Here is a 24,698-nt window from a genome sequence, read left to right on the forward strand (position 1 = left end):
GACCAGTCCTTGTTGTACCCATTAATGCTGAGCGCCAGGCAGGGACCAACAAGTGCCATATTTTAACATCTTTTGGTATGACGCGGTCGGGGATCGAACCCGCGACCTTCCGCTCTCCGGGCGAACACTCTAACCACTACACCACGGAGGCGGTCGATGAAATAGAAGGATGACTGTGAAAGAATAGATCTGCAGTATTCCATACTGGTACCTGAAGGCAGGATAGACCCCCATACCCCATAATATATGACGGAGTATCAAATATGTCTAATTATCACCAAGAGGTATTCAGGGTAGAAACTTTATTTTGATTTCTTGTCCTTAAGACTTCTCTACATAGTCACTAACCAGAGTGACACATTTCTCCCACCATTACTTCACCTTGTGCAGAGCACGTGAATAGACCCCCAGATTTCATGGAATACCAACCCTCCACCTCTTTAATGACCTCATTGGTATCGTTAAAACGGAGTCCACATCTTGGCTAAACTGTGAGGGACATATGACCGGTTTGAAAATGGACTATTTAGGACTCTTCCTCTATAATTAGGACTCTTTGATATCCCCTCATAAGGCCACGTATATAGCGATGAACTCCACGCTGCACGGTCATGATCTAAGAGCTTACAGCATAATGGAGATTATTACCCCGGATAACCCAAGCTGTCATGTGACCTATCCCATCAAGTACCCATTTTCTGCTGGGTGAACAGAGGCAATTTTGAACAAACTCACTTGCCTAAGGTGTGACCACATGTATCACATGTGCTTCGTTGTGGGGCAGGACAGAAGTGTCGGGACTTCACGGGAATCCTGCTGTCAAATATGTAACCCATCCAAGGACTCAGGGGACCAATGCTGCTTAACCATCATAATGGTATCTGAGGGCGGGATAGTCTCAATACCTACTTGTTGAGAATATATCCCCTTTATCCCATAGGGCGGTGGGGTAGCCTAGTGGTCAAAGCGTTTGCTCGTCACGCCGAACACCCGGGTTCCTTTCCCCACATGGGTGCATTGTGTGAAGCCCATTTGTGGTGTCCCCTGCCATGATGTTGCTGGAATATTGCTAAAAGCGGCGTAAAACCATACTCACTCACTTTATCCCATAATGGAAATTGAGGGCAGGATAGATCCCCAGTACCCCAAGCAAGTGTGTGAGTATGTGACAGATTCCTAGATGCATGTATTTGAAGACAGGATAGATCCAAGTTCCCATGCTGGTATCTAAGGGCTAGGATAGATCCCCAGGTCTGATTTGTGCTTGTATACAGATACCTGATAAGCAATGCTGGCATCATGTCAGAATAGAACCTCACGTTTGACTTCTGCTGGGCACAATTGATCCCAAATACTAGTACCCTATTCCTGACCTCTGCAGGTATCAGGACATAATAGATCTTAAATTCCCTGTTTTGACTTCATACATATATCTCATGACAGAATAAGTCTCAATTATCTCATACTCGATTTCTGCTAGTATCAGGGCAGCGTAGATCTAAAGGATACCATTGCTGTATCCCTGCAGGTATCAGGGCATATCAGATCTTAGGGATACCAATGCTTGACCTCTACAGGTATCGGGGCATATCAGATCTTAGGGATACCAGTGGTTGACCTCTGCAAGTATCAGGGCATATCAGATCTTAGGGATACCAGTGGTTGACCTCTGCAAGTATCGGGGCATATCAGATCTTACGGATACCAGTGGTTGACCTCTGCAAGTATCAGATCAGATTAGATCTTACGGATACCAGTGCTTGACCTCTACAGATATCAGGACAGCATAGTACTGTTGTAACCCATGCTTGACTTGATGCAGATACAATGTATTGCTTGGCAGAACAGATCCGGTTACCCCCTTGACTTGTCTTGTGTTACATGGGCACAACAGATCTCCCAGGGCTTGACCTCTTGGGGTATCATAGCAGAATAGATCTTAAATACAATGCTTGACCTCTGCTAGGATCAGGGTAGAATAGATTCGAACTACTCCATATTTCACGCCATGGAGTATCCGAGATGAATTGTGATGTTATGACCAATGCTTGACTTCATGCAGATATCTTATATTAAGACAGAACAGATGTCAAGGGCCCCATTGTTTCGTGGTCCAATACCTAGGAAGTATTGAATACTACTAAGCTGATGCTGTTACTGTTAGACTTCTTTATTCAGCCATTTTACAAGCCAGTTCGGGGGGCGAGGAGAGTTACTCACTCTCCTACCCAGAGTTCCATGCGGCAAGCCAGCATAGTACCTACGCCACAGGCCAGAAAAATGGGACGATTCGTCACCTCTTGCACCCTCCATTCAATATAATTTACATATTTCTCAACTCTTTTATTTTTGACGAGTCTACACAACTAATTAAACATCTTTCATAGAATGGTTTAGTTTCATTGAGAAAATATCCTAAAACATGTAACACTATTTCGATTTGCGTAGCGATCCTAGGTTGTACGGATCCACGTGCTGTCATCGAAGCTGGTGGAGAGCAAACGATGCAGCCAGTTTGATATATAAATATGTACTGTCATAGACCTTACTGTCGCAGTTGTGGAAGAATATATATGTAACAATGTAAAACATTATGAAGTGAGCGCCGAAAAGCTTTCGTGAGTCCAGTCTCTTCTTATTATGAATATGCGCGTTTGATTACAAACAAGAGAAAAGTCCGGTCACGTGATATGCAAATTAGCCTGTGGCAGTGATGTTATGTTAAGTCATCGCTGTGCCGGAGTGTGGTACCACATACATGCTTATCCACAATGATCTCCATGAGCGTCTTAACCTGACATTTCGGTAGCCACGTTTCAGAGCATGTAAAAAAGGAGACCACAGGTTTTAAGTTTGTGTATAGAAAAACGTGTTTATTTCAGCACATACTCAGAAAATATTCAACAATTGCAATAAACAAATAATTCATAACTGAACACAATCAGGTGAAACTACTTAACGCAGCATTGGCAGTGCAAGGGAAACAACTCTCACTATACTTGCATCAACAGTGAAGGCATGTACAACATCGGTATTGTTTAACAAAAAAGGTAAATTCTAAACAAATCACGATTTAGTGGATTTCACCAACTCTGCATGTGCTTCTCACATCTCAGTCTCGCGCATACATCTAACGATTATCAGTTTGACGATTTTCAAACATATTTTAAGTGCATTTGGCAAGTAGCACGTAGTTCGAACTGACCCAGGTCTGTTTATTTTGATTCGGGATCAGCGATAAATGTTTCGAACCTCATGGTTTAATATGAACCATGGAATTTATGTAATACTCACACACTCTCTGAATGAACGGAGAAATCTTCCTATTGGGATAATCAGTTGACTTGCAAGAAATTTGTCTCAAGGTCAAAGGCAATTCATTGCTTGGACAAACCAATTTGTTTCTAAGTTTCAAGACCAGCTGGATAGTGTATTGCATTAGACGCCGCGTTGTACAGCATGTTAGCTGAGAAGGGAAGGGAAGATGCATGTCAGTTGGAGAAGGGACGAAAGTTGAATTGAGGGATGGAGGGATGCTGTCACCGTAGATCTTTGGCTGTACTTTGAAGAAATACGACAATTTGTTGACTACTAATTCAGCAGAGTTCTGCTCACAGAATGCCAAATTTATTTGTTTATAGCAGATTTTTAAATTACTGAGATCAAAACTACAAAAGACTGAAACTATCTCTGAACCTCCCACCTTAATAATCACAGAAAACAATACGACAATGCCCAGATATCACATTACCACACAGATTTACATTTACCTGTATATACAAAGGTAGTTATCATTCAGCAAGGTAACTTGTAAATTCGACTTCGTAAATCAGCGGAAATATTTACAAGCGTAGGGTACGAGTTGCGTGACAATCTGTTTTGATTGACATTTTGATTTTGCTGACTCTTTACATACTCGAAGCCCTTTCTGTTTCTTATTTTTGCCGCTGTCTTTTTACTCCAGTTCACCCGGCTTATTCAGCCTCGGGCAGTAGACTGGTACCGCATCTTATTTGCGTAAGTGTATCACGAAGACGTACTTTGGTATGGCATACACTTAACTTACGCATGTATTGCTATTAGGAAGACAAGAACTTATTATAAAAGTACGAAAAAGAATTTAAACAGCACACTTCATGTAAAAATAAATGTTTCATATGGTGCAAATCTACATCGATGGAAATTATCAAAAGAGTGCTGTCTTTAACATATAAGCAGCTATTACACACATATCTAGACTAGGAAAGGGTCATAACTATGTACCCACTTTGGCAGTTTACGTGTGTGTGTTTGCGTGTGTGTGCGCGTGCTTGTTTAAAGCTTCTTTTGCCTTGATCTGAATACATCATTCGTCCCATATGCTCCTGGAAAATAATTAAGTACGCCACTGACATTTACCCAAATACTTAAATTTCAGAAAACATTCAGAAAGAGTCACAAAGTGGCACAGAAAAAAACCCAGAAGTACAGAACACATAATTATCTAATGACATTTTTTTTTACTGTTACCACAGATGCACTGTTTAATACCCATTTATTTGCTTTCTCCTGCATATTTGTGTCATGTGATTGACCACGTGACCAATAGAGCACTGACATTAACCGGTAAAACATGTTTGCTACTAACGTTTCAACAAGTACTAGTGTTACCTTAATCATTTATCAACACGAGATGAATGCCATGTGCAGATTTATACCATAGGTGCACTGAGGTTAGGTATATAAGAAAATGAAGAATGCATTGTGCTTATTTATTCACCAGTTGTATAAATCTCTATATACCAGGGATACGGACACAGGTGCTACCCACATTAAGGAACTAGTCAAAGTACTACACGCATAACGATGGTCTGAATTTATACAGGAATAAGAAATAATACTGTCACAACAATGATGGTTATCACCCGAAATCATTCTGTTTACGGGACATTAGTTAGCACTCGTGAAATCATCCCTTTTTAACCTTAGGGCAAAGCACAGTCATGATGGCGCACCTCGAACAGTTTGGATTGTCTTGGTGAATCGGGAATTGTTCATTTATAAATGCATAGATAAATATAAATATAAAACATTGTCACAAACTTCACGATATAAATGGGAATAGAGTCAGCTAGCAAAAACGCACCCTTTAACCATGAGATTGCCGCCATCGTAATCAAAGAGCACTGGCCAGATAAAGTGATGGACAGATGATGCACGTGCTTGGTCACATGACCACCACAGCTTATGACGCTCGTCGTTATAACGTCTGTCCGTCACGGAACATTTTCATTGGCGGTTGTTGTATTGCCATCTGCCAGGCGAGTCTCGCGCTCTCGTGCAGGTAGCGGTTCACGGCTTTGTTGCTGATAAGGACTTTCACGTCTTTGAACTCTCTCTCCAAGGTGTGTTTGGTGATCTGGAACGCAAGAATGTATTCTTAATAACCGTATCAGACAGATGTGTGCATCTACACGTGCAGGCTGTGTACCCTATTTCAAAAGGCCGTGTAATGCAAAAGGCGATGCACCCCCTGTTTCAAAATGTTGTGCAATGTGCACCTCTGTTACAACAGCCTGTCTTTATTTATTAACCCTGCTGTTTGAAAACCTGTTGCATTCCCTATTTCAATAGACGTTGTAAAGGCTGTGCACCACTATTCGAAAACTATGTGCCCCTCTACTCCATTAGGTTGTGCACCACTATTAAAGAAATGTGCATCACTGTTCCTAAACTCTGTGCAACCACTATTGGTCTGGTGAACACGTACCTTGATGAGCTCTCCAGAGTCGATGTTGTCGCAGTTCTGTCGGAGTCGGCTTCGGATGGCGTCGGTCATCTCGTCCGGAAGCGGCGTGGGTTCGGCGCTCATGCCGCCCTGTGCGATACTCACCTGTGGTCAAAGATGGTCAGATACATGGAGAACACAGGCATTACATTACATCCCAGCAGCACCATATAGTTCAGATATACAGCATTTGTAACATTCTATCTAGATGTGTTTCTCACGAGTGTCAGTGTAGATACAATGTACCTCCTATTTCTTTGTTCAATACGCTGGAGCACCCATTGTCCCATTCACCTATTCTACAAAATCCTGTTAAAATAAAATAATACATTCTCATGATGTCTCACAATAGTTACCAATGTACATATGAAATGATACTAAATGATATTTACACGAGGAACCATGGGCAGCCAATGGGAAACATCATAATATTATCATTTTTTTCCATTGGTTAACCATTTCTGGTGTCCCCCGCGGTGATGTTGCTGGAATATTGCTAAAAGCGGCGTAAAACCAAACTCAGTTAGTTAGTCAGTCCATTGGTTAATTAGCCAAATGATGCACTCGCTGTTGTTAGCCATGAAAGATAGTTGTGATGTTAAACATGGACTTGGTGCTTGGTGCCAATGCAGCTTTACCAAATCAATCAACGGAAACTTCTATATAGATATAAAGGAATGTATATGTACACATATGTAAAAACAACGTTTTAGTAGATGAGCAATGTTAATATACAAACGTGCACGGTTGCCCAGGAGCTTGTAACGCAAAAAACTGCCTTAAAGGTATATACTGTCACTGTCGGGGTCTTAACACTATATAAAAAGAGTGACGGTATATACCTTAATGGCAGATGTTTTGCAATACAAGCCCCTGTGCAAACGTCTATTTGCATACTTTCTGTCACTTTATGTATTAAGCGTGTCCGTGTGTGCGTGTGTGGGTGTTGTATATTAAAAGGTGAGGTGAAATTGGGTTTAACGTCGTGCTTGAGAATATTTCGCTCATATGACGACGTGCATGCGTGTGTATGTGTATGTGCGGCTGTTTGTACTAGCCCAGACTTAAGCTGGTTTTATAGTGCTAGCCCACTGTGTTGTATATTATACTGACTCCGAGCCGAAGTCCTTGTTGTACCCATTAATGCTGAGCGCCAGGCACCAACAAGTACCATATTTTAACGTCTTTTTGGTATGACGCGGCCGGATCATCTCCGGGCGGACGCTCTAACCACTACACCACGGAGGCGGTTGTATATTAAAAGAACACAGATACGTCTAAAAACACATCATGTAATATTGTGCTTAAAACGTAGTCTAAACCCTCGGCGTCCATACTCACCGCCAGTGCTGGTCTCCTCAGCAGTTCTCCAATGGCGAGTTCCAGGCACTGGTATACGTCACGGGAAGCCTCGTACGTTTGCTGTAACAGATGACATTTTGTTAGGTCAGTACACATTATAATTACAGCATTTATTTCACTTAATGTTTACATATTTGTTTATGATTAATCAAAATATTAGAAAATGGTCATCACTCCCATCCATAGGCCTACATGTTACATATTATGTGGGTGCGTATCCTCTCTACTGAATGTCTTCTTGAACAATAAGTGTCAATATTCAATTTTCAGAACTTGTAGTTACAGATATATGCTGTAATCATTGGTTCGAATCCACCGTTGCCCTGATTACCATCTGTGGTTTGTCAGCACCATGGGTTTCACTTAAGTTGTAAACAAGTAAGGCCTGCATGACGTGGGGCATTCCATGAGTTTTAAGCTGATATAACTCGAACACTCAGCGCTAAACCCAACTCTCTCACTCATTGGTGTATTGCCTTTTATATACTGATCATGACACAGGATAAATATCATATCACACCATTATGGAAGCACATAAGAAACGAGTTATCTCCTCTTCGTCCATGTCAGAGCTGTCCTCCAGTGAATCCTTAGCATCCATCCACTCCTGACTCTCTAGGGTATTATATCTCATGGCGATCACACTGGGTCGACACCGCTCGTTGATGTTCTCAGTAAGGCGGTTATCTGCCCTTACCATGGGCTTCACGCTGCTCGTCAACCTGAAACAATTATTAGGAAAAAGAGTAAACAATGGTGTAGCAGGACACAGGTGTAAAACAATACCAGGCATACTTGCATAATACAAATCAATCTTTTCTCGGAAGACGAAGAGGAAGAAATTCCATTTTGGTAAGGCAGCAGTTGTCAAGAAAATTCACATGGACAAGGACAATGGTTGTCCTGCTCCTCGCCTATGGTCTATGTGTATTTTGTAAACCTAGAATATAAAAGTAATTCTAACCGGCTCCATTCGACCACTGGGAAAATCACTTTGGGAAGATATTGGTATTGCGTAACGAAACGCTCTGAGCCAGTGATGAAGACACAACGGCAAATCCTCTACATGTGTATGCAAGTGACAGGTCTCAAGAGTCAACTGCACAATATGCCTGAGCCTTACTTCTGTTTGAGGGAGTCGTTCTCCGTCTTGGCAGATGTCAGATTAGCCTCCAGACTACGGTAATCATGGCGGGCCTTCTCCATGGACTTCTGTGCAGCCTCCAGGCCGATCTTCGCCCGCTTGTACTCGTCCTGAAACACGTGGAAAAATCCTCACTAACGCCATTGTCCGGGAACCTTAACTCTTATTCATAGATACTTTGCTTTAAAATAATGGACAGTGCGAAAGTGACCTTTTGGGGAAACGATAAAATGTAATGGGTGAACGTTATTTCGATGTTCCAGGTGCCTCCCCCAGGAACCTCAACTCAAAATACATCACCACCTTCAACGCAACACAAGCATGAAACACTACTTGTGGTGAATCGACTGATCATCGATGTTAAACCACTGACATTAAACCTGTCCAGTCAGCCCAGTAAAGAGAGCACCAGTGGTCAAGTGACTATTTCCACTTACTGTTTCTTCAGTCCATCTTGCACCAAACTAATAGTCAGCCTAGCAAGGTGAGTGCTACCAACACAATCCAACCTGTACGTGGCACCAGTGGTCTAACAGAGCTTCTAACCCCAGGAGAGACAAAAGCTTGAGATACCGAAGTTCAAGGGTGTAAGGGTGGACCCTGGTGGGGGTTCAGGGCGGATGGGACGAAGCCTCCCTAAAGCCAACGCATAACTGCAAATTCCTTGTCTCAGAAAGGTCACTGAAAACGTTGCATTCAGACCTAGACCTGTGATTTTAAGTTGCCCAAATCTGCATGCTAAAGTTGCCGTCAGATTTATCAGTCTTATCAGGAGAGCGTGACATATGTAATAGAAGCGTGATTCTAAAGTCAAAGGCGTGAGATTTGGCAGGTATGGGTGTAACTGTACCAACCAAATACCTCATAACGGTAACGTCAATGCCACAACAAATAACGACCTGAAGAATGTACTTTATAAGAGCATTAGTACTGCACCATGGCAAAACTATCGAAACTTACATAACAAGGGTTGATTGCTGCACCAGCGTTATGTACCTGCATTATATGACAATGTAGCACGCACCTGCACTGTGGCTGTGATGTTCTGGAGTTCCTTTACAGTCTTCTGAAGACTCTCTACCTGATTCCGCAGAGCCTCGTTCTCAGTCTTGGTCTTCTGAAGGTCGGCAATGATGACGTCACCAGGACCGTGACCTGCACGTGTAGACATTCAGTTACTAAGCAATACAAATTTGAGATTCTGTGAACACGGCGAAGTACACAATCAAACTCTATGCCTATAATAGATGGATGTTTTAATGTTAGATAGAAGCATAATCAACTAGTGATATTCTGAATATTGTAGAATGAATACATTTTCCAAGCTACAGTTACACAACATTCCAGTCTTACTCATATTTTTGGTGGGCGTGGACCTGTCGTCATGGCGACCGAGCTGTCTCCGGAGATCTTCATTCTCTCTCTTCATCTCATCCAGCTTGACCCACAGCTGACCCATGCCTCCGCCACGTGTCTGTCGTGGGGTGCCCGTGTTGGACGACAGGCGCTGATTCTCCGCCAAGAGACCCTCCAAAAGATTCTGAGCCTTCTCCAGGAGGTGTCTCGTCTGCTGATCTCGCTTCTTCATGAGGAAGACGTTGGAGAGACTCGCGGAGAAGCTCCGAGCTTCCGCTATCAGGTCTTTCTTGGCATCGCCAGACATGTTAGCTGGAAGATTGCCTATCCTCAATGTGTTATGTGCTGTCAACAGAGAATGAGAACTGCCTTACTTCCATAATGCCACGCATAGCGACGATCATGACGCTCTTTCTCACTCACTCACTCGCTCACTGATTACGCCAATCTCTTAAATCCCAATCCTAGCGACAGCCTACCCTTAGTCTCGATCCTAGCAATGGCTGCCGTTTATATCCCTGTCGTGGTAATGTTCGCCCGTCTTATTTCCATTCGAAGCGCTGGTCGGTTCTAAAATCCCCGCCCTAGTCCCCTGCTGGTTCCAATCCAAGCGATGGTCAACTGTTATTTCCGATAAAGCGCGATGGCCACTTCTTAAATCTTAGCTTAGCGATGATCAACACTTTAAATCTTATTCGCACAGATGATCAATCTCAGTCGCATCAAGGACATTTGCAGCAACTGCACCAAACACCATAAGGTCACCTCCATTGATGGCTATTTCATGACATATGAAAGTAGTTTTCATGAACAACACAGACAGTTTTATCCTGACAATATAAACAGACTATACCCGCGGAAGTACACAGACAGACACTATTTAAAGGAGTGAGATTTCAATAATTTGTGTATTTATATAGCAAACTAATTTCTTTTAAATCTATGTCATGTCTGGCCACATGTTTAATACTGTAGAGTTGAATATTAAGTCTGCAAGACTGCACACGTTGAGTGTCATGAAGGTGATGAATATTGATAACTCCCCCTGAGTATATGGACCGCCGTCGTATAGCTGAAATTTTGTCACTTGTGTTAAAATAGTACATATAATATCCCGAATTATTAAGATGACGGCCTCGTCAAAGCCATAGCCTTTCATATGCATCTTCCGCAACTCGCGACTCAAGGGGAATAACTCTGTATGAAAAGTGGATCCCAATACTCGTTGACAGGGAAGTGTCTACAAGTGTTGTGCTATACTGTACATGACTGCCTGTATCCTGTTTATATGCCTGTGAAACTAACCCAAAACAAGTATATTTAGACGGCAATATTTCAGATATACCAGAGTTGTTTGTATAATTCAGGTCCACCACACTTGCTTTAGTGATTGTGAGGCGTTCATCAACAAACAAAATGAACACTCAGCTAGTCACTAACATGAACGTTCACTTGCTGTAAATTACTGTCCCTCACACAATATATAGTGTATGTGAATAGCAGCAGAGGTAGTGAAGTAGCCTAGTGGTTAAAGCTTCGCTCCTCACGCCGAAAGTTTGGGTTCGATTTCCCACATGGGTCTATCTGTGTAGGCCATTTGAGGTATCCTCTGCCGTGATATTACAAGACATGTGTTAAAGAGGAGTTAAATGTACTCATGATAATCAGACAAAATAAATGCACGTCGTCGACTTGACGGCTCACTGGAGTAAACAAATCACCGCCCATTCAACGCCGCATCGACATGTCTTAGTAAGACAAACATGTATAAACATATAACATAGTTTCGTTGTTGTGTCTCATATCAAGAACAAACGAAACAGCCACTCACCAGAGAGCTTGTGAACTATAACTAAAATAAGTCATCGTTACAGGTTACAAAGAAAGAGGAAATCGAAAAACAGTATGAGCGTCGATTGAAACTGCAAACCTTCCCGTTGTATGTGCAGAAATTCAGCGTTGGATGTACGGAGATGTATCTCCCGTCCGCAGTGATATGCATGTAGGTTACACAAATATCATGTGGTGAAATCGACCTCTGAAATGTTTATACTTATCACTGGGAAGAAGGTGTGTAATCTCGGTGACCGCGGCATCAACACGCGTCATGTCAGTCTTCGTTCTCTCGTGCGTCGCGCGTGCCGCTCTCCTGCGCTATAAGGTAATTTCCTTGTTGCTTTGTCTCGCATAATTCGCTCAGGGTGAAAACAAATGTTCTGGCAAATGCTGAGATGGTTTTGTGCGTTTCATTCTGATATATACAAGAATTTCTTACCTGACACTGTCTACATGCGATGATTCAGAAACCAACAACCGGCTTGGAATTTTGGGTAAAGTTATCGATTTTACCACTGTTGGAGTCACGCGAATTCATTATACGTCTTTCCATGCACAGAAGCGGTGTCTCGTGGTTTTAGATAATACTGCACATGCGCGTATGCAAAACCCAGACAATGTTTAATGAAAATTATTATGCTATTTTAAACCGGTGAAACATTGACATATCAGTAAAATTTCTAACGTTGCACTAAACAATTCCTCGAATCTTTTGTCTGCGCCAAATGAACATTGACAGATGTGGAGGGGTTCAGTCTAGGGTGAGACAGATTAATCAATAACTCTATATTAATGAGCGTGGCGCTAGCTGCATTGGGAGACGGGATTATAATTGGAAGTCAAGGAAAATGGCCGCAAGTTCCGAACCGAAAATATCCGCCTCATCTCTGAAGCCAGTAGATGTTAGCCCCATGTGCAGCGGAGGTATGAAGTCCCCAACAGACGACCCACCAGATTCGGAGAACACAGCAGAATATCAAATAGTGGCCGCCATAGATTTTGGCACGACTTTTAGCGGCTATGCGTATTCGTTCGCCTCTAACAAAGACGCGATACACGTCAACAAGAATTGGGGCCAAACTCAGGGCTTTCTGCTCCATAAAACCCCCACCTGCCTTCTGCTCAAATCCGACGGACAGTTTGAAGCATTCGGGTTTGAAGCAGTGTCTAGGTATAACGATCTCGCGGAGGATGAAGCTGGAGATTATTACTACTTTGACAGATTCAAGATGAAACTCTACGACAATAAGGTTAGTCTTCTCGTATTTCCTTTGTTTTGAAACTATACAATATCCATGTGTCCAGTTTGTCATTACAGTCTCATTGAAGTAATCTGCTTCAAATCTCACATCGTGTCGTGTCGTTCGTCAGTTGAGTCAGCTGATATTTGATAATTGACAGTAATTTAACTCCATGTAAATGGTTTTATTTCACGCCTGGCTGCTCTTCTTTGTTTTGTTGTCATTGCACGATATCTGGCGCAGTATCTCATCATGAATAATTTCTGAGTGGTGTTGTTTCCGCATATTTTAGTCATGTTATAAAGAGCTTGATTGTGACATAATACTGTGTAAGGCCCACATGGAGTGATCATGTGACCTGTCACGTGACTCTGCAAACACGTGCTTCTACAAAGCGGAACCGTTACTTTTATAGCGAAACAGTTTGTTCTTAAACAAAGCGAAAGGTAGAAGTGCCTGCCAAACAAATATTAGAATCGATAAGCATATGGCATATATTACTTTTTTAAACATAATTTATAACCTTATAAATCGAAACGGACGGAATCAGCTGGCAATACCTTTGAAGTAGTTTCCATAGGCTTCCGACTGCTGGGCGTCCGTCCTTCCACAGGGGTTTGTAACGTTAAAACTGCCATCATAGTCTATACGGTCACTGACGGGGTCTTAGTACTATAGACCCCGTCAGTGACCGTATAGACCTTTGATGGCAGTTTTTATAGCGTTACAAGCCCGGGCTTCCACCTCTCTGATATGTTTGGGACACTGATGTTATCTATTTGCAATATATATCGTTTTGTCTTCATGTTCGCCGCACTGATTGCCAGTTATGATGTCAAATAAACTGTGATATGGGAAGGGTCAATGGAAAGCACCATCGACCGGCTACAGTATGTCCCCTCACACCATTGTGCTAGTAGAAAGAATGCAAGGCATAAAATGTTCAAGTAGCCACTAAGATAAGGAGATATATTAATTATGAAAAACAAATATAAAATGTTTGGATTGTTTTCCCATGGAAAAGGAGACCATTTGCATTTATATCCGGGCGTAATGTTCAAAACTTAAATGTTCTATATTCTATATTACAGGAAGGAAGACTGAAAAAAACGAGGAAAGTTAATTTTGAAAAACAAATATCAAACGCCCTACTGTGTTTTTCCCATACAAAAAAGGATATCGCTCGCTGTGGCCTTGTGGGCCTAACATGCATATTATGCTATATATTCTGTATTAACAGGAAGACGTAATATTATGACCATAGCTGCTTTTTGTGTAAACAACAAAGCAGATATATAAAGCTGCTGAGAAATATATACTTTTTTTTGTTCATCAAAATATTTTCTCATATCCTTCATATGTACTTTTAAATATCAAATTCAAAATTATGAAAGATTTATATTATAGTTCGTACGGACCTGATTAGCAGACAGCTCCATAGTAAATTGATTTTTATTCGTTATTTCTTCTATAGCTATAACTTAATTATGAATATTCATGTGTGTAACAGGCATTAATCAAAATCTCAGTGTAGACAGGTAATGATTAGTGTGACTTTAGTTCTGTCATAAAGGCTCTGAAACAAGAATACAGTCCATGGAAGTCTATAATATATGGCAAGTGTAGATTATTCTAGTTGCTGAAAGTGAAGAAATCTCTGGGCTTTTTCATTATATTTTATTAAGATCATTTAAGAACTGTTGTTTTTCTATAAATGTTCATCTCAGAAGGAGCTGTTAGTCTTCCAAACTCCATAGCAGACCAGCTGACAATGATAAGGTCAAGGTCAACTTGCGGATCAGCCTTTGTATAAACATGAGTTTTTCCATATATCCTGGTTGATGTACACAGAAGCTTTTATTCCAAAATAAATAGTTTCATTCCTTACAGTTACCAGTTCCCTTTAATGAAGCTATTTTTTCTATATTCCTCTATTTTGTTTTAGCAATAAGTCATTATTTACATTGCCGTCTCAGTTTTAGAAAAGAAGGATTTCCCTATCAGTGAAACAGGTTTATCATGTAACAATGTGATATATGACCTGATCTAATTAGTGATGTGTAAAGTTGATTATTGCTATTACAGTTTGATAGTCAAATATCTGCATGGTTCTCAGATATAACAAATTTAAAAGTGTGTTTGAAATCTAAACATCTAAGGGTCCACAGTACCCAGTCTCCTTGTGCTGTCATAAGTACAGTTTATTCACATAAACATTTGATATCATGAATTAGTGAAATAGATATGTCTTAAGAATTTTAGATATCTCAAATTTGGTTGCTTATATTACAACATAGATTTTAAGATGTCATATTCATTATATACTGAACAACAAAAGTTTAGCACATTTTTGGGAAATTGTATTTAATTTTCTACAAGTAACACTTGATGCTATAGTTCATTACGCATAGAAATAGAGTGACCATTTGACAGCACAATGGAAGTGTCAAAAGACGTGTTCAATCCAGGGCCCACTTGCACAGAGCAATCTTATTTACAATCAACTTTACAATCACCATACGTTACACAATTTAAGGTAGGGGTAAAACGTTCCAAATGACAAAAACGAGTTAATAGCGTATGTGGGCACCACGTGCTTGCCGCAGCTTGCTTTCCGTGTACCCGTAGCTTGCCGCAGCTCGTTGGCCAGACGTGGGGCTCTTGTTAACCTCTGTCGTCATGATGACGTCACAATGTGGCGGTCTTCCCGTGGGGTGGTAGAACGAGGCCTTCCTGACCTTGGTCGGTCTCTAACTTGGCCAGTTTGTTGGACCCGTTGCAGCAGACGAATAATTGTGCTGTAATGCACTTGGAAGTGCCTGGCGACGTCTCTTACTTGCTGGCCAGCACGTAGTCGTCCGAGGGCTTCATTGCGTTGATTTTCTGGCATTCCAGGCCGACGACCCATGCTTCAAACTGAACAATTCTTTGCGGTTTCTGTACACTGATACTCCAGTGTGTCATGTCAACCCTTTTATACACCCCAGTTTGCATGATTTTTCTGCCGATGGGCATAAACACGATATGCACGTGCACCATCCTGGTTTTTACAACGGTCCAACAATCGAGTAAAGTTTGATGGCACTCAAGTGTGTCATCATGTGTTCACGTTTGGGCAAAATTTCAGTATTTTGTCTCATATCATTCTTTTGTATATAAATGTTACAAAATGTGCTAAACTTTTGTTGTTCAGTATATGAACTATTAAAGCTAACACAGTATTTGATATCATGAATTAGTGAAATAGATATGTCTTAAGAATTTTAGATATCTCAAATTTGGTTGCTTATATTACAACATAGATTTTAAGATGTCATATTCATTATATACTGAACAACAAAAGTTTAGCACATTTTTGGAAATTGTATTTAATTTTCTACAAGTAACACTTGATGCTATAGTTCATTACGCATAGAAATAGAGTGACCATTTGACAGCACAATGGAAGTGTCAAAAGACGTGTTCAATCCAGGGCCCACTTGCACAGAGCAATCTTATTTACAATCAACTTTACAATCACCATACGTTACACAATTTAAGGTAGGGGTAAAACGTTCCAAATGACAAAAACGAGTTAATAGCACGTGTGGGCACCACGTGCTTGCCGCAGCTTGCTTGTCGTGTACCCGTAGCTTGCCGCAGCTCGTTGGCCAGACGTGGGGCTCTTGTTAACCTGTGTCGTCATGATGACGTCACAATGTGGCGGTCTTCCCGTGGGGTGGTAGAACGAGGCCTTCCTGACCTTGGTCGGTCTCTAACTTGGCCAGTTTGTTGGACCCGTTGCAGCAGACGAATAATTGTGCTGTAATGCACTTGGAAGTGCCTGGCGACGTCTCTTACATGCTGGCCAGCACGTAGTCGTCCGAGGGCTTCATTGCGTTGATTTTCTGGCATTCCAGGCCGACGACCCATGCTTCAAACTGAACAATTCTTTGCGGTTTCTGTACACTGATACTCCAGTGTGTCATGTCAACCATTTTATACACCCCAGTTTGCATGATTTTTCTGCCGATGGGCATAAACTCGATATGCACGTGCACAATCCTGTTTTTTACAACGGTCCAACAATCGAGTAAAGTTTGATGGCACTCAAGTGTGTCATCATGTGTTCACGTTTGGGCAAAATTTCAGTATTTTGTCTCATATCAATTCTTTTGTATATAAATGTTACCAAAATGTGCTAAACTTTTGTTGTTCAGTATATTATTAATTATTTACTTTTTATTTGTTGTTATTTGTTGTAAAAAAACAACAAATGGAAAGAAGTAAAAATAATCAGTGAAAAGAAAAAAATATTTCACAATTGATCAGTACATCTTAGTTTTTTTTAAAAGAATATAACATACATTTCACTCACACATTTCCTCTGGTAAGACAAATATACTGCATGTATCATGTATGCATGAACTATTAAAGCTAACACAGTATATTGCAGATCGAGAAAGTACGTAGTCTCAGACATTAAAGTCCTTGAGTGTAGAACTAAAAAGCTGGTCCTCAAATAGATGTATGTCTCAATAATTGTTATCAAGATTTATTTTGTGATGTTACAACATGCAATTTGTGTATCAATGATTAAACAGGTGATATAAGCACATGAAATATTAACATCATAACACAGGGAATAAATAGTAACATAAGACCTCATACCTACAGAGAAAGCATCTTCAATAAATCATCATTCAAACTGGGTCGACCTTGTGGTCAAATTCCCCAGGGTTCGATTCCCTACATGGGTACAATGTGTGAAACCCATTTCTGCTGTTCCCTGCTGTTATATTGCTGGAATATTGCTAAAAGTGGCATAAAACCAAACTCACTCATTCACTCACTCACTCATTCAAACTATGCCCATACAAGCAGGGTCTCTTGCTTTTAAGAAGTGTGTGACATCTGATCTATTTTACACTCAGTTATAGGGCAGTGGCATGACTTAACCTGAAAGTAATGATGTTATTGAGCACGCATATATTTGGAGTTATCCCCCTTGGGAGAGCAGAACTTGTTTTGTGGGTTAAAATCTGGAGGTTGTCAACATTATTTAATTTTGTAGAAATTTTCTAGATTGAAAACCAATACATGTGGATAATAAGTAGTATGTAATGGGAACAATAAATAACATCTTTAATGTCTTTTCTTATGACCTGGCAGAGGATCAAACCATCGACCTTCCACTCTCCGACAGGTGCTCTCTCCTCTAGACCATGGAACCAGGACCATGAAATGAACATGTAGCATTAACACTAGGTGCTAAAGTGATGCCTGCATATTAGATGATGAATGTCAGTACAACGTTTGTTTCCCAGTCTATGAATGGCAGTTCTTGACTTCAGTGATATCAGAAGAGGAAGACACCATCAGTAATCTGTGACAAATGTTTTTCAGGAGCTGAATGCAGATATTACCCTGAAGGATGCCAATGGCAAAAGTCAGCTTGCTGTCGACGTGTTCGCTCACTCCCTCAACTTCATGAAGAAACACATGTTACGTGCTATCGGTGCTCACCTCGGGTATGACCCCCACCCCGACACCGTCCGCTGGGTGCTCACCGTCCCCGCCATCTGGGACGAGAATGCCAAACAGTTCATGAGGGAGGCAGCGTACAGGGTATGTGTGGTGATGCAGCTAGAACATCTCTGTGGCAGAAAATAACATTCATTCTTTCACTTATAGTTTCTATCATATATGTGACCTTGAATTGTAACAGATACCTCTGAGTCCTGGCCCCGATTTCTCCAAACAAACTTAAGTCTGAGTTTTAACTTAAGTTCGAATTTTTACTCAAATTTGAGAAAATGCATTTCCCATGTTGAACTGAAATCAATATTAAACTCAAACATAGTTGTCAATTTGAGTTTGGTAGATAGATTACTTAAGTTGTTTGGGCTTTTTATTTTAAAAAATGCAGTTGAGTTAAAAATTCAGTTGTTTCAAATTGTCAAACTCAGTTTGAAATCTGAGTAAAAACTTAAGTTTGTTTTGAGAAATTGGGGCCAGATCCTGCTTATTAATGCAGAATGCAGTATACAGGGTGTATAGGAATGTGGACTTGGGAATGACTTGATGGGGGGCTTACTTTTGGGGATCCTTTATCTTTTGAAGAGCGAAATAGGGGCTCTTTAGTCCATGTGTTATATCTGAATAAGTTCACCCAGAATTAAGGGCACTGGCAGAACATTACCTGAAAGTAATACCATTATTAGGAACACATGTATCTGAGTTACTCTCTTTCTTTTATCACCAAAGCATGCTGTTTAAAATCCAAGGGATCAGACATTCTTTAAATATTTTAATAATTTTTAGATTATCTAATCTTTCAGATTAAGACCAACACCTGTAGATAACTGTAATAAATGCTTCAAAGAGCATCCAGTTACTTGATATATCTTGTATTATTTATGTATTTGAGTGAACGCCATATTTGGTCAAGACTGAAAGGCATGGTACCTGATGGCAGTTACTGATGATGTGAAGTGTTAGTAATTGATGAACAGCAATAGACTCAGTTGTTGCAAACCAATAATTTAGCTCACCTGTACAATTGGCCCAGTTGTTACAAACCAATAATTTAGCTCACCTGTCCAATGGACCCAGTTGTTACAAACCAATAATTTAGCTCACCTGTACCATGGACCCAGTTGTTACAAACCAATAATTTAGCTCACCTGTACAATGGACCCAGTTGTTACAAACCAATAATTTAGCTCACCTGTACAATGGACCCAGTTGTTACAAACCAATAATTTAGCTTACCTGTACAATGGACCCAGTTGTTACAAACCAATAATTTAGCTCACCTGTCCATGTTGCAGGGTTCTCTGATCCTGACGCCCCACAGCGAACAGCTGGTGATAGCGTTGGAGCCAGAGGCTGCATCCCTACACTGCCGCAACCTCCCTGCTACAGACTTCGTCGGCTACAAGGACACGGCACAGGCATCCAACCCTTGCTTCGAGCCCGGCACCAAGTACCTCGTCGTGGATGCTGGAGGTACATACGGGATTGTATTAGATTTATCATTGATGTAGACTCTTGCTGGAGGTACATACGGGTTGTATTAGATTTATCATTGATGTAGACTTTTGCTGGGGTGTCGGGTCTGAATAGGTCCTGTACAAGAGGTGTCACTGGAAATATTACACAAGAATCAGATATATTGATTAGGAACACAATTTTATGCTCTGTATTTAGCTGTAAATTACATATTTAGAACTGTAATTAATAAATTCAGTGCTCAATATATTTAAGCTATCTCTTAAATGATTATAAGAACATTTTCTACTTTCTAGAATTCCACCTTAACCATGGCAGTCTTAATGTAAACATTCCTCTAGCAGTTAATTTTAGTAATATTATTCATAAATTTGTATTGATACCGTATCAAAATTAAGAATTTATCAATAGACTGCAGTGTATGAAATAAGCTGGTAACTTCAAAAACTTACCAGCCCAGAAGAGGTTTAACCAATCCTCCTTAAATACTAAATAGACAGTGCCAGTGGACATGTTATCTGGATATTTTTTTCCACTCGTCCATCGGGCTAGCTAGCTGTAAAATTAGACCATCTGGCAGAAATCTAGCCCGTCTTGTGCAGTCGTACGGGCCTTATTTAATTATAACACTGTAGACTGGCATCATGATCTAGATGGAATTTCTACCCAATAAGCTATGCATCATAAGCTTGCTGAAAGAGGAATCCAGTGGACAAGTCATCTGACTGTGTGACCTTTTTTCCTGGTGGGGGATCATTGTTCTTAGTTAGGCTAAAGACTGGATATATTTGGGGCTGCTGCTGATATAGCAAGGAATAAGTCCTGCATTAACTAGGGTGTTTATAACTTATTCAGATGTTTGAAGAAAATGTTAGACAATCTGTTGAAAGTAGAAAATGATATTGCAAAAAATTAAATAATATTTTGATACTTTTTAAATGAAAATAAATAAATACAAAAAAACATGCATTGAAGGAAATTGTAAAAAGAGCAACATTCAAATGTATTCAGAACCCACCAGTGTTGACGATATATACCTTTTATTCTTCATATTTTTTATTCTTCATATTTTCTTTTGCATATGCTTTTATTTATTTCTTTTGACTCACATATGCTAATGGTCTGTTCTGTATTAAATCTTGACTCACTAATGGTCTGTTCTGTATTAAATCTTGACTCACTAATGGTCTGTCCTGTGTTAAATATTGTACTCACTAATGGTCTGTCCTGTATTAAATCTTGACTCACTAATGGTCTGTTCTGTATTAAATCTTGACTCACTAATGGTCTGTCCTGTATTAAATCTTGACTCACTAATGGTCTGTCCTGTATTAAATCTTGACTCACTAATGGTCTGTTCTGTGTTAAATCTTGACTCACTAATGGTCTGTCCTGTGTTAAATCTTGACTCACTAATGGTCTGTCCTGTGTTAAATCTTGACTCACTAATGGTCTGTCCTGTCATAATGGTCTGTTCTGTAAAAATCTTGACTCACTAATGGTCAAATCTAATGGTCTGTACTCACTAATGGTCTGTTCTGTGTTAAATCTTGACTCACTAATGGTCTGTCCTGTGTTAAATCTTGACTCACTAATGGTCTGTCCTGTATTAAATCTTGACTCACTAATGGTCTGTTCTGTATTAAATCTTGTACTCACTAATGGTCTGTCCTGTATTATATCTTGACTCACTAATGGCCTGTGCTGTATTAAATCTTGTTCCTTAATGGTCTGTCCTTCCTTTAGGTGGAACAATTGATTGTGTGGCGCACAAGATCCGCAAGGACGGGAGGATCCGGGAACTGTTCCGCGCTACTGGTGGTGCCTGGGGCGGTACCATCATAGACAGGCAGTTCCTGAATCTTCTCCACAGAATCTTCAGCAAAGACTTCATCACTGAGTTCCAGCAGAGCTACCCCAAGGATTTTGTGGAACTTCTACAGGACTTTGAGATCAAGAAGCGTGGAGAGTGTGATAGTATCCGTGTGTCTCTGCCTTACAACTTCTGTAACTTCAAACACAATCAAGTCAGTGTACAACAAGCTATCAAGACATTCGCTGCCGACAATAACAATGAAGTCAAATTCTCGTCAGGGAAGTTGGTGTTGACATCTGCAGTTGTGACGTCACTGTTTGCCGATGCCTTAGCCCAGATTAAAGACCATGTAGATCAGCTTCTCCAGAAGCCAAAGACCAAAGACTTACATTACATCTTCCTGGTCGGTGGCTTTGCAGAATCCAGTCGTTTGCAACAAGCTCTGAAAACGCATTTTAGCGAAAGGGTAACGTGCCTTGTTCCAGATGAAGCTAGTCTTGCAGTTGTTAGGGGAGCAGTAGCGTTCGGACATGATCCTAGTTCGATATGGCAGAGGATCTGTCGTTTCACGTATGGTGTTGGATCGTATTTACCGTTTGAAGAAGGGGTGCACCGAGAAGACCTCCGAGTTGTCTCTGATGGGGTCACGCTCTGTAAGAACATATTGCAAACGTGGGCCGAAGCTGGTGAAACCATTGGACACAATGAAATCTGGAGGGAAACATACACGCCCATTATTACCAACCAGAAAGGAATTATTTTCGAGTTCTTCCGGTCGTCTAAAAGACATGTGAAATACACAGATGAGGCCGGGGTGGAGAAATGTGGGTCACTGATAGTCCGGATGCCGGATCTAACCGGGGACAAGGAGAGAGCAGTGGACCTCGAGGTCATATTTGGTGGAACTGAGATCAAGGTCGTGGGATATGATCACACAAGCACAAATAAGTATGAGACGTTGATAGACTTCCTGTCATCCTGACTTTCTTTCCTGAAAACTGTTTGCCAGTAGATGAAACCATGAATGTACAAAAATATTTTCTCCTTCATGTCGGAAAGGCAGGACAGCTTAACCAGCATGGGATGACTCCATCTTGCCAGATGGTTCAGTCAAAGACAGATGAGTCCATTCCACCATGGGTCCAGTTTAGCAGTATGTTCCTCTTTACAGATGTTTATACACTGCATGTGCAAATGCTTGATCTCCCCATGATAGCAAAATGGACTGTTCCAGGTGTCAACAGCCAAGAGTTTTGGCTCAAGGCCAAACTAAACAATCATGGTTTGGTTGATCCTGACTGTCCAGCATATATATCCTTACTCAAATATTACCTGTTTCTTGGCATGATTTTCAAACATGAGACGTAATTGGACTGGTCTGACAAAACACAAGAATGCAAAATTTGTATTTTAATAGGTTCAACTATCAGTTACCCAACCTATGTTTCTATAGAGAGGGATATTTTATAGTGAGAAGACATTAAATGGCATTATTAAAATACAAATTTTGCATTCATTTGTTTCCTATGGCTTTCAAGAATTACACAATTTTGCAAATTTTGTAAATTTTGCCATGATCAATATAATATTTTTAACCAGTCAGTTCCAGATTGATATATTTTCTTCAGCAAGGACTTCAACCCTAATTTCACCTAGATAATGTTTTGTTTTGTATTTCTTTAATTATTGACAACTGACAAAACTGTAAAACAAGACATGTATTATTTGTTTACAAGATACAATCACAATAATAATATTGGTCACCTTCCAAGTTGCTGTGTCCTCATCAAAAGCCACACACTAGTACACTGGATAACCAAGAATGGTTAAAGATGTCTGAGTTTGCTTTATGTGTAATATTAATCAACAAATCCAAAACATATTTTTATCAAGTCATCATGTCTTTCCCCAAGATCTATACTTCTTCAACAGTATCCGCCTGGCCTTACAACCTGCCTCTCTTTCACACCGAAGCATGCTTGTTGGTATATTGTGGTGAAACTAGATTTAGAGATATTGTTACATGTATACTTGTCAATACTATTTATAATACAGACTCAATGTATTTACCAACAAAAACATTGCTTGATAATTACCGGAGAAAATATCTCTAATCAAATGTCAGCAGACAAGCTTTTATACACAAGACTGTTGAACATGTTGTTCAATGTTTAAACAAATGGGCGGTGGGGTAGCCTAGTGGTTAAAGCGTTGGCTCGTCACACCAAAGATCCGGGTTCAATTCCCCACATGGGTACAATGTGTGAAGCCGATTTCTGGTGTGCCCTGCATTGATATAGCTGGAATATTGCTAAAAGCAGCGTAAAACCATACTCACTCACTTTAAACAAATACAAATACTGTACAAATAGATAATTAAGATAAAATGTCTTGCACAAAAATCTGCCCACATATGGTTAAGAACATGTTCTATCAAGCAATAACTGGTTTAACCCAACACCATCTGCACCAAGATACCTGGTTTCTTATTTCAGCCAATTAAATATTGCATTTGCAGGTTGATTTTTTTTCATGATTCATTACCTTTTATTAATTTCATCTTTGAAACAGTGTTATATTGCAGTATATCTGTAAGTGCCTACTTCGACGTAATGTGAAAGATATGTGTAACGTTGGATTCAAAATTGTTGCATTATATAACAGTTTGCATGCACATGTGAGGCTGCTTATACTATTCCAGAGATCTAGTACAAGGTCACTGAGGTACCACGCCACAGTTTGACATCGATACCCCACGTACACTCATCATACTGACCTCAAGATGACCAGTGGTTGATTTACCACCTTAATGCTGACTGCAGCATCTCTTGTCTCCTGGTGTAACGCAGTTGGGATTGATATGAAAAAAATATGGTTCAGCGTTGAGGTTCCAGATTAGTGACGGACCATCTGATATTCTTAGGATACTGGGTAACTTGTCAACTACAGGGCAAAACCAAACTGGAAAAGCATCAAGCAAGAAACAAGTCTTTTTAAGACATCTTCAGGGACAGTTTATTTTATCAAATCCATCAAACTGAATTATTTGTACACTTTTGTGTCCTTTTTACATGTTTGTTTTTAGCCAAAGTAAATCAAAATATAGGCCCAGTGATTATTGACAAAGTATTTCCTCAAAGCCAAAGTGTTTTTTATTCTTATATTGAGTTCTATACCTCAGCA

The 24,698-nt window shown here is 40.4% G+C and overlaps 2 protein-coding genes across 2 annotated transcripts; one reads left to right on the plus strand and one right to left on the minus strand.

Annotated features, from left to right (window-relative positions):
* Positions 1-2,852: 2,852 nt before the first annotated feature.
* LOC124262917 lies at positions 2,853-11,987 on the minus strand. The gene is given in 9 exon segments (XM_046697517.1): positions 2,853-5,262; positions 5,264-5,398; positions 5,750-5,872; positions 7,109-7,189; positions 7,650-7,851; positions 8,253-8,383; positions 9,298-9,428; positions 9,627-9,974; positions 11,905-11,987. Coding segments are annotated over 8 exon segments (1,269 nt in total). The 5' UTR covers positions 9,937-9,974; positions 11,905-11,987; the 3' UTR covers positions 2,853-5,106.
* On the plus strand, positions 11,517-24,032 carry LOC124262916 (heat shock 70 kDa protein 12A-like). The gene is made up of 4 exons (XM_046697516.1): positions 11,517-12,715; positions 18,092-18,313; positions 19,519-19,696; positions 21,446-24,032. Exons 1-4 carry the CDS (start codon positions 12,314-12,316, stop codon positions 22,495-22,497), a joined length of 1,854 nt encoding a protein of 617 aa, XP_046553472.1. The 5' UTR covers positions 11,517-12,313; the 3' UTR covers positions 22,498-24,032.
* Positions 24,033-24,698: the final 666 nt, after the last annotated feature.

This window comes from Haliotis rubra, unplaced genomic scaffold (genome assembly GCF_003918875.1).
Source record: "Haliotis rubra isolate DU_JTF1 unplaced genomic scaffold, ASM391887v1 Scf86, whole genome shotgun sequence".
NCBI classification, from domain to species: Eukaryota; Metazoa; Mollusca; class Gastropoda; order Lepetellida; family Haliotidae; genus Haliotis; species Haliotis rubra.

Excerpts from the sequence above, each read along its gene's own strand:
- LOC124262916 (XM_046697516.1), top strand. The coding sequence starts at position 12,314 with ATGGCCGCAAGTTCCGAACCGAAAATATCCGCCTCATCTCTGAAGCCA. Across the intron at positions 12,716-18,091 it reads TGAAACTCTACGACAATAAG|GAGCTGAATGCAGATATTAC; the intron begins GTTAGTCTTCTC and ends AATGTTTTTCAG. Across the intron at positions 19,697-21,445 it reads CCTCGTCGTGGATGCTGGAG|GTGGAACAATTGATTGTGTG; the intron begins GTACATACGGGA and ends TCCTTCCTTTAG.